Consider the following 18551-nt stretch of genomic DNA (forward strand, 5'->3'; position numbering starts at 1 on the left):
GCTTTTTGTGTTTAGCTCGTCCCTCCCACGCACCTCCGATTAGCACGGTTGGCTGCGTACGGTGCGAAAGAAGTTCAACATACATACATACAACAAGAACTCTCAACATCAATCAAGTCTCACTAATGTATTGCGTTTACAAATCCCCTTTACGAAGAAGTTTTTCACACCAAAACAAGCCGCGCACGGACCGCGGATTCCGTCGCGGCTACAGGCGGAACGCCGCTTTGTGTACCCCGGGGAAAGGCTCACGGAGTCCAAAGGCTCTCCTCTCCTCTCAGGAGGGTCCTGCCGAGTTATCATCGCAGTAGGTGATGGAGGGCGATGCTGCTGTTGCTACTGCTGCTGTGATTCTCAGCGAGTCCAGCGTACCGTACGTACATAGTACATACATACAAGAGATTGCCAGACGCCCAGACCCACAGAGATACCCATAGACGCCGAGAGACCTCGAGACCCACATATATAAACAGAGACACCCATAGACAACCTCGAGACCCAGACACCTCGAGACCCACAGAGACACCCAGACACCTAGAGACCCCACACACCCAGACACCTAGAGACCCACAAAGACACCCAGACACCCAGAGACCCACAGAGACACCATTAGACCCACAGAGACACCCAGACACCTAGAGACCCCACACACCCAAAGACCCACAGAAACACCCAGAGACCTACAGACACCCAGAGACCCACAGAGACACCCAGCCACCCAGAGACCTACAGAGACACCCAGACACCCAGAGACACCCAGAGACCCACAGAGACACCCAGAGACCCACAGAGACACCCTTAGACCCACAGAGACACCCAGAGACTCACAGAGACATCCAAGAGACCCACAGACCGGCTCTGTTGGCTACGCGTGGTGCAGCAGAGAGCCGCACGGCACCCTCCTCACCCGGGTGGCGTCCCGCGTCGTTTGAACGGGCTCAGCCGACGGAAGTGACGTCACAGCCACGCCGGAAACAGCCCCCGTGCACCCCCCACCAACACCACTGTGCCCTAACCAAGATGGCTGCCGAGAGCCGAGAAAGCTTACCGACACAATTCCCGAGTGTTTGTGATCGGCGTCGCCGGGGGTTTATCGCCGGTCATAACGATGGCAGCCCACGTCCGCCCAGGGGGCGTGCTGTTATTTTTTTCTTCAGTTCAAGCGAAGACGCTGTAAGCGAAATAATGTTGACCTGATCACGATGGCCGCCGAGTTCCGACTCGTTGGGGGGTGGGGGGTGTCGCCGTTTTTCCCTCGTTTTTGTTGATGACGTCAAGTTTCGCTCTGCGCATGCGCGCTGCGGGTTCGCGCCAAATTCCAAAGTGTGAGCGTCTCTCAACCCGCGCACAAGATCCACCACAACACAACACACAGAGCACACACAACACATACAGCACACACAGCACAACACACACGGCGGGGACTCAAGAGGCAAAGCAGAGAGACTCGCGCCCAAAAGTCTCGAGGGACGCGCGGTGACTCGCCGCGATGAAGCTGCAATCGGACCTCCGCGATGGGCCGGTGCGTGAGGCAAAACGGGAGCTTGGTGGCGGGCCTCTGGTGGCTTTTTGATTGTCAATTACAATGGGGTTGGGGTTGTGTCGCTGGTGGTGAGGGGGTGGTGAGCTGCTGAGAGACTGGGTGGTGAGTGTGATGCGTGGTCGAGATTGGGTGGTGATTTGCGAGTTCTTACAATAGGTATTGTTGACATTGGTAATGAATGATGTAACTATTTTCAGTCACAAATGTGTTGTAATAGCAAATACATTTTACCCCCGGGTCTGCTGGGTGGTGAGTGCGTGACTGAAAGGTTGCGTTGTGAGTTTGGTGGTGAGTGGTAATAATGGAGGGGTGAGTGGCTGGTGGTGGTGGTGATTCAAGGTTATTTTGGTGAACCAGGGTGAGAAACTCCAGCGAAAACAACCGCGTGGCTTCGTGTTGGCGATGAGTGGTGGTTGTGGCGGGGTGGTAACGGTGTGCGAGTTCCTGTGGTTTGGCGAGCAGAGTGATTGTTAGTGGCGATCACGCCTCTCTTTCCCCTAGAGTTCGTCCTGTTTGCCCTCTGGGCCTGCTGACCGCGAACAAACAGAAGGCCATCGCGTCGTGCTGCTGTCAAACCCAACAATGATGTGACGGCCCTCACACTGGTGATGTCTTATCGGCGATAGTGGCCCCCCCTCCCCTCTGAAAATGTCGTGAAGATCGCTGCCTTAAAGCCTCTCTGTGCCTTCAAATAATGTGCGGCGTCCTTAAACACTACTGCCACTTAAAGATGTCTGACTACAGTTTCTCTACAGTGGATTATGAATATTGACATCACCTCAACACAAAATGGTGCCACCACACGTGTGCCCTTCATCACCCGTCAGTGTCGGACAATTCCCAGCACCCGCGCGATGCAAGTCACGGCCACTGGCTATTGTGACCCGCACGTTAGGACCTCTCGCGATAAGGAGTAGATGGATGGTCAATTCCATGAGCTCTGTCCTGACCATATCGCCACGGTGGTGATATATTAACTATCTCGCCTGGTATACAGGAGGTCGTGGGTTCGATTACGACCCTGACGCCTACTGTATATGTGGAGTTTGCATCTTCTCTTTCTCTCTTTCCCCCGTGGTTGCGTGGATTTTCTGCGGTTCCTCCGGTTTTCCTCCCCCCACATTTAGAATCAACATGCGTTTAAAATATTTGGCTGCTATACCAGGGGCGGTTTCTTCATTAGGGCGATTGGGCGACGCACCACCAATGTCATTCAACCACAGAGTCACGCTAGCCGTCACTGTGCCTCTGGATATAGTCCAATCAGTGTCATGCTACGTTCTGTGGAGTACCGCCTCTTTTTGGGCGATTTCCCTCCAGCTGAGAATCTCCCCGAGTGGTCCCATAGACTTACATTCAAAGATGTTTTTTTTCGAACGGGGGTGCTGCAATGCATTCTCTATGGCTTCCGGGAGGGCTCGCCCTAACGTGCTTACGTCATCATACGTGCTTACGTCATCATACGTAAGCACGTTTCATCCAACAATATAATTTGTCGCCACCTAGTGGAATCTTTAATAAAATAAATTTGAGTGGTTTGTTTTAATAGTGAGTATAGAAACAAACAAGATGTATTGTAAGAGTCACTTTATTTTTCATTAATATTAAAGAAGTGAAGTTGCCTTTACATGCTTAAGCTGTTAATGTATCCATTGCATGGGTGGACCTTATCCTTATCAATCATCCAGACATTTGCCCCCCCTGAGAGATTTTGCAGGAGCCGCCACTGTGCTATACATTTCTGCGTGATAAGTGACTTGGTTGAGCTGTCATTTGTGGCTAGGTCGCTTCTGAAAATGAGCTGCATAGCTCAGTGGCCTTACCTGGTAAAAAAACAGGAAGTAAATAAAAGTCCGGGCTCATGGAGGGGGTCCTGATAGTGGTGTTTGTTGTTAATGGTGGTGATGGTGGCAGTGTATTTTTGTGCTGATAGTGGTGATGTTGTTATTTATGGGCTGTTGATGTTTATGGTGGGGGTGGTATTGCAGATGGTGTTGTCTGTGTTGCATCTCAGACCGACCCCGTAACCTCGGTGGAGATGGATTCCGAGTCCAGCGGGGTCATGTTGGACGCTCAGTGTCATGAGGGCTCTCGCGTCCCGCTCACTGCGTCTCTCGTGCCATCTCCTGGTGTCACTCAACGCGCCCACGTCCTCACTAGTGCTGCAGGTATGAACCAGCACCGCAGCTGTCAGAAATACTCCCTCGTTGGAGGTCTCTGGTGCATGAGTGCAGTGTGTCTTCAAAATAACGTGGGCAGATATACCATGCCCTGCATATTATAAGGTTTAATTTGGGGACCTGGAAATAAAAATTGAATTCATTCCTGAAACAAAAAACTTGAACAGCACGCAAAGCAATGCTGACTTTGTTTGTTGCATCTCCATACGGCGTGGAAATGTGACTCGCCAGTTTAATACTGTACTGCACAGTAACTTCTGTAGCATTGGATTATGCATTCCAGAATTGGCTTGCAATTTCTGGTAGTTTCAGTAGTTTATTTATCGTTTCATATAAAATGTATTGCTTTTGATATTTTTAGAATAATCACAGATGGCTTAAACCTGTACTCGAAACCAGAACCTCAACGGTGCGAGCGCAGCGCTCTGTGAGCCATTTGGGCCACCTCATGAGAGTGTGTGTTAATACTCGGGGTCGCTCGCCAGTGTAGGTCTCCTGTGAGGGAGCTGTGGCATCGCGGTGCCATCATGGATGTTTGGACGTGTCTTGTGCAGGTGGTGACTCTGGTGATGAGGACGAGGAGGGTGTGGGGCCAAGGAAGCCTCGGGGTTGCCGTGCCATCCTGCAGGAGAGCGATAGTGACGGCGAGGAGGCACCGAGCGCCGATTACCCCAACGCTGACGCAGCGTCGGGCAGCGATGAAGGTCAGACATGGCTTCATCATTGATTACGAACTCCACCATCTACGCCACTGTCACCACCGCCGAGGCACCACTTGTCAACATACTGTGCTATGGCAGATATGATAAACATTGGTTGACTATTTAGATAAATCCTATGTTTCATGTACCCTGGGATGTCTCTCTTTATTTTTTTTATCCACAACCATGTGGCCACACGTCACCTCCATGCTCCTCTCCACACCCACGTGCCTGCGTTCAGACACTCGGGGCGAGGAGAGCGATCGACAAAGGCCGCGCCGGATCCGTGTGGCCCTGGACAGCGCGGATGAGAGCGGCACGGAGGAGAACGGAGCGGAGGGGGGGTTCGCCCTACGCTCCCCTGGCGCTCCCAGTGGGGTCGGGGAGGAGGAACGTCAAGAGCTCTCGTCTCCAGAATCGCTCACTAACGACGGCACGAGGGAGAAACCCAAAGGGAGAAAACCGGGTCTGGACCCAGCCGCATCTGATCGCGGACGGGAGAGGGAGAGAAGGCAGCTCCCAGTGAGTGACGTAGATCTGGGATGATGCTGCCATGTGCGTGTTTTTTTCTCTCGATGTTTTTCTACTTTTTTAAATCAATTTCCCGAATATTACCTCAATCCTGCTGTGGGAGTCGTGCCTGAGATGAAGACACCATTAGGATCTCTTGCAGAGCAGTACAAGTAACTTGAAAGTAATTCTGTATTGCCATATTGTATTCCCTTACATTGTAATGTTACACTGTTTGTTGTGAGAGTTCCTGATGGAGATTTAATTAGCTCATCAGATACCATAAAAGAAAATGAATGCATCTGAATGGCTTCTGTGATGCTGTCCAATGTGCACTTGTCCTCGGAAGTATTTAATTATAAATAACGTTCCCTTCGAGCCACAAAATGGGATAACATCTCGTGGCTTGTGACGTAATTGGCCTTGCCTGCAAGGCTTTTCTATTTAGCACTGTGATTTTATTACCAGGGTTTGGGAAACCTTTTAATCAATTTGGCCGACTTTATATTCGGTAAGTCTCAAATTGCATCATGACGTTAAAATTTTAATTACATTTGCAGAGAGACAGAAGATAGAGCTAATACATTAAGGCTTTCAGCCTTCGTTGAAGAGCATTTATCAAAATAAAAATAAACCTGAGGGCCGAAAACTGTTGTTTCTTCATTGACGTGGCAGAGCGAAGGAGAGGATAGCGATGAGGACGACCTCTTCACGCACAAATTCGGCATGGGCGGAGACCTGGGGGAGTTGGGGAGCGATGAGGAGGAGGAGGAGTCATTGGAGGCCATCAAGAGCTCCATGAAGAAGAAGGCTCAAAAGGTGGGTGTCGGTGCCAACGTGAGACCTACCGATGACGGGATAGGTGCAGAGGACAAATTCGGGATTCGTGGGCCAGGCGCAAAAGTGAATTACAGTAGAACCTCTGTTATCCGGCACTTTACCGTCCGGTATGCTCTATTAACCAGCATCTTTCATAGATTGCGATACAAATCTTCCTTCCCGTATCCAGAAAAATTCCGTGAGCCATACAGCATCTTGCCGTGCGCTTCTCATAGACCTGTTTCAGGACGCTGCTGAGTGGTGTCGCTATCGAAAGTCTACATTGTAAACATCTGTCATTGTGATCACGTTGCACTTGTGTAATGTAGCTCTCAGAGACACCGTCTTGTCTTTATGTCCTCAACGAGTCACCACGAGTGACTATATACACTTGGGTAGTTAGACGACTCTATTCTGAGACAACATAGCTCTAGTCTCAAGACAACTCGAAGACGATGGAGACGACCCGTTCCAAGGCGACAACGACGACGGAGATTCCCCACACCAACAGACCCCAGGTCCGGTTCGCGCCGGCTCTTATCCCTCGCACGACCCGGCCCACGCCCCTATTCCAGAACTCTCGCTGACCGCACCTGGCTCTGTCAATCTCCGCTCTTATTACACTTTTGGATCCCGTGCTGCCCCTCACGTGACCCTGTCAACGCTTGTCCTATCAATCATCATTAGCACGTCCATTAGTAACCACGGTCCCGGGGAACCCTACTGTCCCTCTATGCTCCGTACTGTCTTTACACTTGTACTGTATCGTGACTGTCTACTGTACTCTGAACTGCCCCACTGCTTGTCTCAAATCAACTTTAAATGCTCCACAACTGACTGTTGAGCACCTCTGTGAAGGAGTATATTATTTGTTTTCTCATAGTTAAAATGTAGGCTTAGTTTCTTTCTTGAAACGTTTTACGTGAACCATAAGATAACTCTCAGATAACCGGAATATTTGATTAGCCGGCACTCTCCATTCCCCATGGATGCCATAATATTCATTCAGCAAATTATTGTAAAAGTTGTTTAAAACAAAATAATTACTTATCACTGAAAAAGTTATAACATTTAAACCTTCTTTCAAATGGATGCTTTCCAGAGGCATATGCCTCATACACCACACCAGGTACTCAGTCATAAATGAGTACGTGGTGCGGTGTATGAGCATGGGCACTGGAGAGAAAAAGCTGGTTGGTTGTGGTGCTGGCCACCCACCCCCTCTTGTGCCGTGTTGGCCTTCATAGGTGGTCGCTAACAGCACTTGACCCAAAATTCGGTTGAGGCTATACGAGGGATCTTTGTCTTGTATGTGATGTAGCTGGAATCACATCCGGCCACCTTGATACCACCCTGGTGGCCAGAGCAGCTGCTCGCTCACGGTACTTGCCTGAACAGTCTGTGTGGGCTACGCGGGGCATTCTTCAACTTTGTACATGTCTGTGTGTGCATCAGAGCCGGGCGGTCTCTGGGGCTCATCAGGACGATGATGATGAAGAAGAAGCCTTCCTCAAGAAGAGCAAACAGGTGAAGGGGTTTCTTTCAGTTTGATTTAGTTTTTTCCCACAATTCTATCTTGATTGTGCTCTCGGCATCACGTCACGAGATGAAGAATCCGTTCGGATCTCGCAGAGCAACACAACCCTTCATCTTGGAGAACAGCACACGGAAGCGGATATCACAGAGCTACTTCAGATGTCATCAAGTGACCTCTGGTACATATACAGCAGAGGGAACACTTCCCATTCACTCTGCTAATGAGAGTGATGTTTGTCGCACGACAGTCAAACCGATATTTTATTTCTCAGTGCAGGATATTGGCCAAATTAAGCGCGTGCAAAACCAAATTTTAACGTGGCTTTTTGTGTGGTGGTCAATGTTGACCACGCTGGGACCATCAATTCACCACTGTAGGTGAAGTGGTTTGGTGGAGCAAAGTTGGGGAGGCACAGGGGCTGCAATGTTATGGGAAGCTCTGTACGCGCAGCCAGGACGCTCCAGGGCTCGGCCACTTATAGGGGCACCTGGCTGAGCAAGGATTGTTGATTTCGTGCTGCTCTACTATAGAGTGAAGGTAAAAGACCACGTAACGTAGTGGTAGTCATCACCCTCAAGTGCAGGCTATGTATGTATGTATGTTGAACTTCTTTCGCACCGTACGTAGCCAAACGTGCTCATCATGCACCAGCGGCAGAGCCCAAATGAAAATGTGTGAAAGTTCTTGTCGTCGTCGTTGTGACGATGCTTCTGCAGAACAAGGGCCGCGTGGAGCGGAAGGCGGCGAAGGCGGGGCGAGCAGCGATACAGCAGCTGCACAGCGAGAGCCAGCGCATCATCCGCGGTGAGCGGCAACAGGGTGTGGGAAAACGACACGAGCGTAAAGGCCGCACGTGGCAAAAGGGGCAGGGATTTATTGTTAGGCAGCATAGCACACTGGCCAACGAGAACCTCTCATAACCCTAGCCAACAAGATCCATCCCTAACCATAACTCGAGCTAACCAGATACAACCCTAACCACAACTGTATTCAACCATATCCAACACTAACAATCACCCTAACCCTAGCCAACCAGAGCCAACCCTATCCATTACCCTAGTCGACCACATTCAACTCTAACCATACCTCTAGTCAACCAGATCCAATTCTAACCCTAGCCCTAGCGAACAAGATCCAACCCTAACCATAACATGCACATGTACAGGTCTTTTTGTCAATGACCTGCTGGATGAAGGCCTCCCTATGCTGTGCAGGTCATTGAGGTAATTTGCCCGTACTTCCCCTATGTTGGTCAGTGAGGTTTGGTGAAGCATAGATGTGGGATCATAGTACAGTCCTAAATATTTTCTGCACGACCCTCTGCTGCCCACCACGTAGCCCCACAGGCTAACAAGCCATGTTCTGCTTGGGGTGGTGGTCGCCCATTCAAGCACTATCCAGGCTCAAATATGCTTAGCTTTTGATCTGTGATGAAATTGGTCATTGGCAGGACATGTTGGGTGTTGTTGAATTCCCCCATAGCACCTTGCATACTATTACATTTACACTAATCATCATGTGTGTATGTATGCTGAATGTCTTTTGCACCGTACGTAGCCAACTGTGCTAATTGGAGGTGTAGGATAGCCAAGTCGGACATTTTCTGTAAAGCTTACAAGGCATAAACAGTGTCTTCATCATTAAAGTCGTGCGATAATACTTGCGCAAATACGAAATGTACTTACTATGGGTCTCTGCGAATATGGGTCTCTGCGAGTCTGTGGGTCTCGATGTAAGTCTATAGGATTCTGTGAGAACGTAAGTTAGAAATGTGTAAATCTAACGCCGACATTACCAAAGTGCCTTCGTAACAGCCCTTGTGTCATAAGCATGGTGTGAATTCCAAGTGTGTGGACTCATTGTGTGCGGTGCGTGGCGGTGCGGTCTGCAGAGTCGAACATGTCGCTGCCCTACCACCTCCCCGAGCCGAGATCCGTCCACGACTTCTTCAAGCGCCGCCAGCTTCCCGCAGGAGACGCCATGAGCCTGCTCAAGTACGATCACAACGACAACAGCAACAGCTACTCACATTTATGATGCACCAAAACATCAAACGTCTCGGATCACCACCGGCAGGGTGGTGGCACAGTGGTAACGCTCGTGCTTTACAGCAAGAAGTGCCTGGGTTCGATTCCCGACTTGGGCGCCTTTCTGTGTCGAGCTTGTGTGTTCTCCCCCTCTTCTGCGTCGGTTACCTCCAGGTGCTCTGGTTACCTCACATAGCTAAATACACACAATGTTTACTGGTGTTGGCCAAACACCCCAATGCTGCAATATTACCCACAAATTACCCGGCACCTCTTGGCTCTGGGCGCAGCCCCAGCCTCTTAACGAGTGGAGGAGGTGTTAACATTAACATTGAGTGTGCATGATATCTACAGGTCCACCAAGTACCAGGCGGATTTGCTGAGCGGTCAGGGCGTCCCCCAATCGTCCACTACCCAGCAGAGCGCCCTTGCGCCTGAGGATGCATGTGACCTGCAAGCTGGGAGTTCCGCTGCGGCGCAGGGAGGAGTAGTCGGAGAGACAGGAGCGGCCGACGCTGCTGTTACCTGCCAAAGACTCCTGAGCGAGGGCGACGGGGCGGAGATGACACGCGAATCCGAGAGGACCGCCGGAAGGAGCGGCGATGGAGACGATGACGGGAGGGAGAGCACAGCACCGCCAGCCCCAGGGTCAGAGGAACATCCTGATGAGGAGGGGGGGCTTCTCGATGGAGCGGAGAAAGCAAGTGGAACGACGAGTCCTGAAGGAAGAACGGAGGCACCGGACGGGAAAGATCGGCCTTCTCCTGAACCGGCGCAGCCCTGCGACGATCGGCAGACGGTGTTTCACGAGGCGACCGCCATGGATGCCCCGAAGGTTTCGGCAGCGCCAGAGCTCGCCAATGCACCAAGGAGCCCACAGGTCAGTCCCTTTAAACCTGCCCGTTAATTTAATTGCCGATGGGATGAGTCGAGCTGTGGCAATAGTTAGACTCGTTTTTGATGGCTTGTAAAATTGAAAAATGGGGTCTCCCTGAAATTATCCAAAAATGTCAGCTGGCATTTGCAAAGTTTTAAGAAAAAGATTGGCGTTGCAACCAGACAAAAATTATCACTATCCCAGAAACCCCACCCAACCACCATCGCCAACCAACAACCATCATCCGATGCCACCCTCTGCTTAAGCTTTGGGAGGGCCCTGTAAGAATCATCCAACCTTCTAGATTTTAAGCTTTCGTGACTGCAAGGATTCATATTCTTAGGTTTTTTCGGTAAAATCACGTAGGTAAAACATTAAAATTAATAAAAATAAAAAAAAAATCACGACGTTTCGGAGGCAACACAAGCTTCCGTCTTCAGGTGGAACCGTCACAGCCACGACAGCTGTATCAAGTAAATGAGAGATTGCAGGAGCTACCACTCCGCTTATATAATGGTTGGAGAGGGGGGGAAGGGCCAAGTACAGCACACTCCCTATTCATATGGTAAGGTGAGGCATAAGAGGGTGAGCCCTTGTTATGGAGAGGCACGGTTTGTGACTCAACCTGGCCTACCTAACAATAGTGTGAAAAGGAGAAACAACTAAACATGGTAAACCTGTAAAAGTTGTCTCTCAAATAAGATTGGCCAAATAAGTGTAGTTAAATCCTTTTTGCATGGTTAATCACATCTCTCCAATGATTACTCAGTTTGTAACCATCATCACGGTTGAAATTATGTCTGTGTTTGTATATTTGTATGGCTTCATGTACAAACCTTTGATGGTAGCCAGGAGGTTTGCAGAGAACCTTGGTCTCGGAAAAGACAATTTCATGAGAGCCCACCGAGTTGTAGCAATGATCGGCAACGGCTGAAACACGGCAGAACTGATTCTTCGGCCGTTGCCGATCATTGCTACAACTCGGTGGGCTCTCATGAAATTGTCTTTTCCGAGATCAAGGTTCTCTGCAAACCTCCTGGCTACCATCAAAGGTTTGTACACGAAGCCATACAAATATACAAACACAGACATAATTTCAACCGTGATGATGGTTACAAACTGAGTAATCATTGGAAAGATGTGATTAACCATGCAAAAAGGATTTAACTACACTTATTTGGCCAATCTTATTTGAGAGACAAATATCACAGGTTTACCATGTTTAGTTGTCTTTTTGGTTCTTTCGGTAAAGTCACGTAGAAGGGAAGTAATAAAATAATAAAAATAAAACACAATAAAATAATTCTCACGACGTTTCGGCCACAACGCAAGCAGCCGTCCTCAGGTGAAAACCAGGTCCGTCTAGGCGACAGAGTCTGAATGAAACAGCACATTGTGTTGCCTCCGAAACGTTGTGATTTTTATTTTATTTTACTTTTATTAATTTTAATGTTTTACCTACGTGACTTTACCGAAAAAACCTAAGAATATAATCTCCCAACCACAATTCAGTAAGGTCAGGGCCCCCACCTGTGCAGTTTTAATAGCAAGACCCGAGGTAAATCCCCGTGCTCATTCTGTCACTTTTCTCAGTGTGCGCCCGCGTTCATTTTGTCTGAGCGTTCTGGATGTGTTATCCAGCCAGGTGGCTCGGCAATACGATTGGGCGACTTGCAATCGGAAGGTTGCAAGTTTGGACGGTTGCTATTGGCAGGTTAACTCAATTCATCGTCCGTCCAGGGTCAATTAAAAGAGTATCACTTTGAGGGGGATTCAACAGTCACTGTCATGTGGATAGACACGTCCTTGCCATAGGAATGTGGAATTTAAACCACTTGAATAAGGCTGTAAACGGGAGATGAACACTGCCTCAATGCTCATTTGAGCCAGAAACCACTTTCTTCACTTTGTTGTGCTCAAGTGTAACTTGCAGTAGATATCATCTTCTTGGTTCTTTCGGTAAAGTCACGAAAGAACCAAGAAGATGAATCCCTGCAGTCACGAAAGCTTTAAATCGAAATTTGCAGTAGATATGTTGCTATGTGTGTGTAACGTGTCCCGTGCTGTGTTGTGTCTCACGTCTCTGCGTGCCGATTCTCTCCGTGCGTTTCTCCTGCTGTTGCTGCTTGCGCCGTGCTCGGTGCTCAGAGCCGCGTGCGCGCTAGGCTGCTGCGGCTGCAGGGCCTGGGTGTCGATCTGTCCGTGCGGCCCACGCTTCTCCGCGCCGCCGCAGGCACCTTCATCGACCTGGAGGAGCCCACGCCCAACCAGGGTGAGTGCCAACGCCCAACTATTTTTGTGTTATCCATTGAGTCGAGCAATTGAACTGATAATGGAGTGATCGATTACTTGAGTTATAGGAGAGCCCGGTTCAACGTGTCGCGTATTTACGGGTCATGACGTAGAGCAGCGAGTGGTGTGATCTCCCCACGGCATGTGCAGGGCTTGGTGGAGTGTGTATGTGGTCGTGTTTGCGGTACAGCGATACCTTGAGTTTCGTCCACTTGACTTTTGTCGCTTCGCTCTTTCGGCCGTTTTCAATTATAACCACATTTTTTATGTCCGTCCACGTGCTTTTCTCTTTCGTCCGATTACATCCAATCTTCCACGACGTTCGCGCCACACGGCATCTTTTTCATTCAGTCTTTGAATTCGTCCGTGCTCTGGTCCCTAACCAGTGCAAGGTATTCCTGTAGTTTGTTGGGTAGCGGTGGTGTAGTGGTTAGCGCACTGCACTCCGACCCGCCAACCGAGTTTGATTTCCGCTCAGGACAAATAGAAGTGGTGAATATCTGAACCGGTTCTGGGCCTCCCCTAGGTTTACTAAACCTTAAATGAGTACCTGGTACAGTAAAGCGTGATGTTATCTTCCTCAACCTGGTATGCAGGAGGTCGGGGGTTTGATCCCAATCCTTCGTGGTCACGTGGATTTTTTATCTGAATCCTCCAGTTTTTCCCTCCATATTTAGAAACATGCGTTTTAGACTTTTAACATTATTTGGCTTCTATAAATGTCCACGTGATAAGCCACTTCGTTGAGCTATCATTTGTGGCGAAGTCGCTCCTGAGAAAAAATCTAATAGCTTCTAGATTTTGCACTCCTATTGTGTTTTTGTATTGTTACGGTAACTTTCTGACCCCCCCCCCCCGCCCCCCCCCCCCCGACTGGACATCTGTGAAAAATTGCTTTGCAGCTCATCGGATTTCGCCAGTCTAAATAAAGATTCTGATTCTGTGTTAACATCAGCACTGGAGAGACACAGGCAACCGGGCATGGCATTGGCCTCTGGTGTGCCATGTTGGAGCAATTTCATGCACATATATAATTGTTAGTGTCTTTGATTGAATGTGTCTGTGTGTCTTTGTCTGTGCGTGTTTGCAGGCTTGAACGATCTGAAGGAGCGCTTCCTGAAGCACGCGACGAGGAAGTCCCCCATGAGACCGCGCGGCCCCGTGGAGATCCGCGTCACGCGCAAGGAGACGGGAGCTGACGGCAAGCAGCAGCTCCTGCAGGAGGTCCTCACCGTCACTGTCGGGGATGCCCTCGAGAAGCCGGGTGAGCTCCTCGCGTGGCCCGCCACGGGGAGCGTCCCGCTCGCGAGATAGCACCGCTCCCCTTGCGGCTACGGGATTCTATGTGTGCTCGTGCGTGTTGGTGGGGGCAAGTGGGAAGTGGTGCCCTACATCAAGTAAGGAATCTAAACCCACGGGCTTTATACAGCCCTTTTGTATGGCCATAGGCAATGTGAGGCCCGTCTCTTTGGAATGGTAGGCCTCGTGGCCATTTTAAATGGCTGTGTGTAGATGCCACCGGTGCGGAACAGGAGTAGAGGGAGACCGAGGGTGAGATGGGAGAAAGCGGTGGAAATTAGATGTAAGATGACTGATGTGACACTTGGCACGGAAGAAGCTCATGTAGAGAGAAAATTCGAGCACCTGACCCTATGCGATAACATTTTTGCTTAGAAGAAGTTGTAAGTCTGTGGATTTCTACTTAAATCTCTGCAAGTGTAAATATCTCTGTAAATGTATGGGTCTATATATAGGTGTACAGAACATAAGTGTGTGTAAGAATGGGTCTCTATCTATGGCTCATGTAAGTGTGAGTATGGATCCTGTAAATGTATGCGAGTCTGTGACTGTCTATGTAAGTCTATGGCACTCTATTTAAGTCTACGGATCATGTAAGTGTATGTGTGTCTATGGGTCTCCATGTACGGGTAGTGGATGTGACTGGAGAAGAAAGCACAGCGTAAGTCCATGGAGAAATAAAATCTGAGCAGCCGACCCCATGCATATAATTTGGCTTAGAAGACAACACGGGGGTGACCTCTTGTCTTGTGCCGCTACGCACCCACTCTTCCGTGGCTGAGCGTACCCTCGCCTCTCACCGTCCGGGCCGCGCAGGCGCCAAGCTGCTATCGCTTAAGGCTCGCCTGCAGGAGGCAATGAGGCTGCGCCGCTTGGAGGAGCGGCAGAAGCGCTTGGAAGCGTACGAGCTGGACAACGAGGAGGGCTTCCAGGAGGAGGAGGAGGACGGCGACGAGGAGCTGACGGACGAGGAATCGGACGCGGACAGCGGAGGTCCTGACGATGAGGGCCCAGACGAGGTAGCGGACATGGGGACCACCGGAGATGTTGGTCAGTGGGGCCAGAGGTCACGTACCAGTCTGTGATTTGTAAAGACTCGGAGATGGGCAAAATACATTAAAATTCCTGGAGTAATGTGATCTGCATTCAAATTGCCAATTCTTAGCCGTGTCTCATTTAGATACATATTACTGATTACTTTGAGATGTGTAATTCAGATGCTGATTAGAAATTTAAGATTTTAATTAATTTGCATATTTGAATTGCAAGTAATTTATATCACGTGAGACCCGTTACGGGACAGGAGACCTCAGCCCAAATGGAAACCAAGTGATCAAAGAGGACATTTCAGAATTGTGATTGCTTGGAGTACAAGGAACTTGTCATATTTAAAGTTTGTTGAATGACTTGATGCATTTGCATCAATATTTTCATTCGCTGGCTGTTCACCTTCCTCTGATAATTTTTCATCCACTGATGCCGCATTGTACGCATACAATCTTGCTCACAGACAGACATTTCACCAACTCATGCTATCAAGATAAGTGCACAGATGCTTAATCCCTCGTTTGTTCCCCCGCTGCTTTGAGGAGGATGATGACGAGGAGGAGGACGAGACTTCCCCTGCGAAAGATGAGAAGTGTAAAGGTACGTCGTCGCAGCCGCTGCTCGCTGTCGTTTCCTTATTGTGCATGTACAGTCTATTCTCCTGTAACGCGGTGGTTGTTGCGTTCCTGAAGGACGCTTTATTGTGGAAAAATTCTGCTATAATAAATAATATAATATAGGTTAAAGCACAGTGCGCGATAATACGTGAGATGCGTACGCAGGTTGATCAAAGACTGAGGCGTGTGTAGCATCTAGAAGCATCCAGCAGCATCCCGCCTTGCGCAAAGCTACGCTGAGGCAGCTAGCCACACAACTGCTTATTCCTACTCGTGTGACGTTCCGTTCACTCAATCGCATTATATCCAATTCGTATCCGCATTATAAAATTGTGTTTCCTAATGCATTCATCATGTTATATCCAATTCGCGTTATGAAAATGACACGCAGCGTTATAGAACAGAATGTTGAACTTCTTTCGCACCGTACATAGCCAGCCGTGCTAATAGGAGGTGCGTTGTGGCGGTGTTGCTGCTGGCGGTTGGTTAATTGTGCCAACTCCTATGTGGTGGCTGTGTTTGCGTCTCACCAGCTGCTCATCTGGGCATGTCGGAGGCCACCATGGTGCTCTTCGACCACTCGACGGACACGCGGCCAGAGTGAGTGTCGCCTTCTGCACTGCCGACGTTGCGAGCCCGCGTGGAATGAGACGAGACCGCAGTTTCATCACATGGTCTCCACACAGAGAACTTGCACACAACAATCTTCCCGGGTTGAACTCTGACGACAGTTCGCTTACACCTTCTCTCTTATGGCACGACGGGGAGGGGCTGGGTGGGGAGGGGCTGGGTGGGGGGTGGGAGGGGTGGGGCTGGATGGGGAGGGGCTGGTCACCCCGTGGTGCCCTTATAAAACTCAACGTTTAACCTACTCACGCCGGCTTGTGCCCGCCCTCACAGTCGGGCATATTTGCGGAATACACCACGCCGTCGTTGACCCTGGCCATTGACCGAGTATTCCAACGTTCCTACCAACTCCCTCCGCAGGAATGTGTTTGCTGGCTGGCTGGAGGGGCGAATTAGCGGGTTGCTTGTCTACGTTAAAAAATAATACACGTGTACATATATTACATTTACAAATACAGATGTACTCTACAGGATGTGAATATATTTCATATACGTATGTGTGTGCGTTAGAGCGGTTGTGTAGTGGTTTGATTCCCACTCAAACCCAACACCAGCGACGATTTTCTGAACGAGTGCTGTGCCTCCCCTAGATCGACTCAGCCTCAAATTAATACCTGGTATGATGTGTCAATATTGCTATTGGACAGACAAAGGCGGTCGGGCATGGTGCTTGCCACCCACCAACCTCGTGTGCCATGGTGGCCTTCAAAGGTGCTCGCTAACAGCACTTGCCTCAAAAATCTGTTAAGACTATACGGGGCATATTACTTACAGTACTTTGATTATTATGCCTGCGGTTCCATCACCAGGCTGGGCCACCATCGCCTCTACTGATGAATCCTGGCCCAAGCCCAGGCACTCTTCTTGATGTTGGCACATCCCTTAACTTTTGGGTAACGTGCTCGCTTCTCCCTGGCACCCCCCTCTTCTGCACTCTGCCCCCCACACCCACGTCCTCAGGCGGTCCGCGGGGAGGGCGTGCACGCCCGTGCAGCTCAAGCACAACTCGGACGACGAGCTCTGTGAGTCTCCCATTGAACGCGGCGTGTGAATCTGTGAACACAGCGACTCCTTTGTGCGGCCACGGACTCGTGTTGTGCCCTGTGTATGTGCGTGCATCTGTGTGCTCGCTAACAGCACATACCCTAACAGTCTGTTCAGGCTGTATGGAAGATCTTTGTTGTCTTTGTGCATCTGTATGTGCGGTTTGGGTTGTTTTTTTGTCATGGTTGCTGAAAATAAGCACAAAGGTCCAAAACATTCAGCGGTCAGCAACAAACAGTACTCTTAGAGTTGCAATAGATAGTTATAACACCCTTACTGAATTTAGCATGGTTATAAGAGCTTGTGGAAGGAGATGTTGGAGGTGAATTCCAAAGTGGAGCAGTGCGAGGGATAAGGCATGACTTGCAGTGTACGTGCGTACATATGCGTGTGCACGTACATTTGTTCTTTGCGTGCATCTGTGCACTGCGCTATGGGCACAGCAGAGAGTGGCTCTTCTCTCAAGAAATCAAATGAAGGTGCTTTGGGAGCATGGCAGTGGGGTATATGATGCCATGAGTCTCAGACTGCTGTGGGCCCACCTTCCCATCACCAGAGGTGAGGAATGGTGGTCACAGTTGCCTGCCTTACGCTAAATTGGCCCTCTCGGGGATAATGACTTGATTAATCGACTTTCATTTCAAGTGAATCATGACATTAGATCATCTCAATAATACGCAGTAGGAAGCTGCTAGATTTCCGTGCAGCCCATGAACTTGTAATTATCAATGTGCCGTTCCATTATCGGTATTTTGTTGAGCTATCATTTGTGATAGCCTGGTCGCTTCTGAAAAAGAGCTGTGTAGCTCAGTTTAGTTTGGGTACAGGATGGAGAAGTTCGTCTGTCCCAACTTGTGACTAGTTACGTCCTTTCCTTTCCTACAAAACTAATTTCTTCAGAACTCTGTTTAGTTTGCTGTCCTTCCCCCGCACCTCCAATTAGCATGGTTGGCTACGTACCGTGCGAAAGAAGTTCAACATACATATACCTACATACAAGGGTGTAAGTATGCCTCTGCTTGTGGCGTGCAGGTGCAGACGAGGGCTCGAGCTCCCGCCCGTCTCTGCAAAAGGACGAGAGCCACAACAGCAGCTTCGAACTTCTGGCGTCCTCCATCCCGCCGTACCAGCCCCCGCTGAGCCGCAGCCGCACGCCGAGCGTGCCGGTGCAGCGCACGCCCTCGCCATTCTCGCCCATGAGCCAGTTCGCCCCGGCACATTTCTCCGGCTACTCTGCCCTCGTGAGTGCCACTATGCCTCCGCTTGCTCCGCCGTGGTGTCACCGTCGCGTCGCCTCCGATCTCGCCGATTCTGTGCACGCCCACGCGTCTTTTGTGCTGTGTCCCTGCTCTCTCCCGCCCCACACATCTGCTGTGCTGTGTCTCCACATCTTTTTTCATCTCCGTGCCGTGTTTGACTCCACCTGTCTCC

At 49.8% G+C, this 18551-nt stretch overlaps 1 protein-coding gene across 2 annotated transcripts in view; it reads left to right on the forward strand.

Moving 5' to 3' along the window:
• The first annotated feature begins 1310 nt into the window (after positions 1-1310).
• LOC144717766 (claspin-like) overlaps positions 1311-18551 on the forward strand; it is a 29886-nt gene continuing 12645 nt past the window's right edge. The window contains exons 1-16 of one of the 2 annotated variants that reach the window (XM_078593395.1): positions 1311-1522; positions 3558-3711; positions 4278-4427; positions 4666-4946; positions 5610-5753; positions 7209-7280; positions 8007-8094; positions 9182-9284; positions 9672-10197; positions 12343-12466; positions 13577-13750; positions 14602-14804; positions 15375-15432; positions 15983-16049; positions 17037-17098; positions 18153-18361. In XM_078593395.1, the coding sequence (XP_078449521.1) occupies positions 1490-1522; positions 3558-3711; positions 4278-4427; positions 4666-4946; positions 5610-5753; positions 7209-7280; positions 8007-8094; positions 9182-9284; positions 9672-10197; positions 12343-12466; positions 13577-13750; positions 14602-14804; positions 15375-15432; positions 15983-16049; positions 17037-17098; positions 18153-18361 (2448 nt within the window). In that variant the 5' untranslated portion in view covers positions 1311-1489. The remainder of the gene's footprint in view (positions 1523-3557; positions 3712-4277; positions 4428-4665; positions 4947-5609; positions 5754-7208; positions 7281-8006; positions 8095-9181; positions 9285-9671; positions 10198-12342; positions 12467-13576; positions 13751-14601; positions 14805-15374; positions 15433-15982; positions 16050-17036; positions 17099-18152; positions 18362-18551) is intronic. The other variant, XM_078593396.1, reaches the window with a different exon arrangement.

The sequence above is a fragment of the Lampetra planeri genome, chromosome 4 (assembly GCF_965212315.1).
Source record: "Lampetra planeri chromosome 4, kcLamPlan1.2.h2, whole genome shotgun sequence".
Classification (NCBI taxonomy): Eukaryota; Metazoa; Chordata; class Hyperoartia; order Petromyzontiformes; family Petromyzontidae; genus Lampetra; species Lampetra planeri.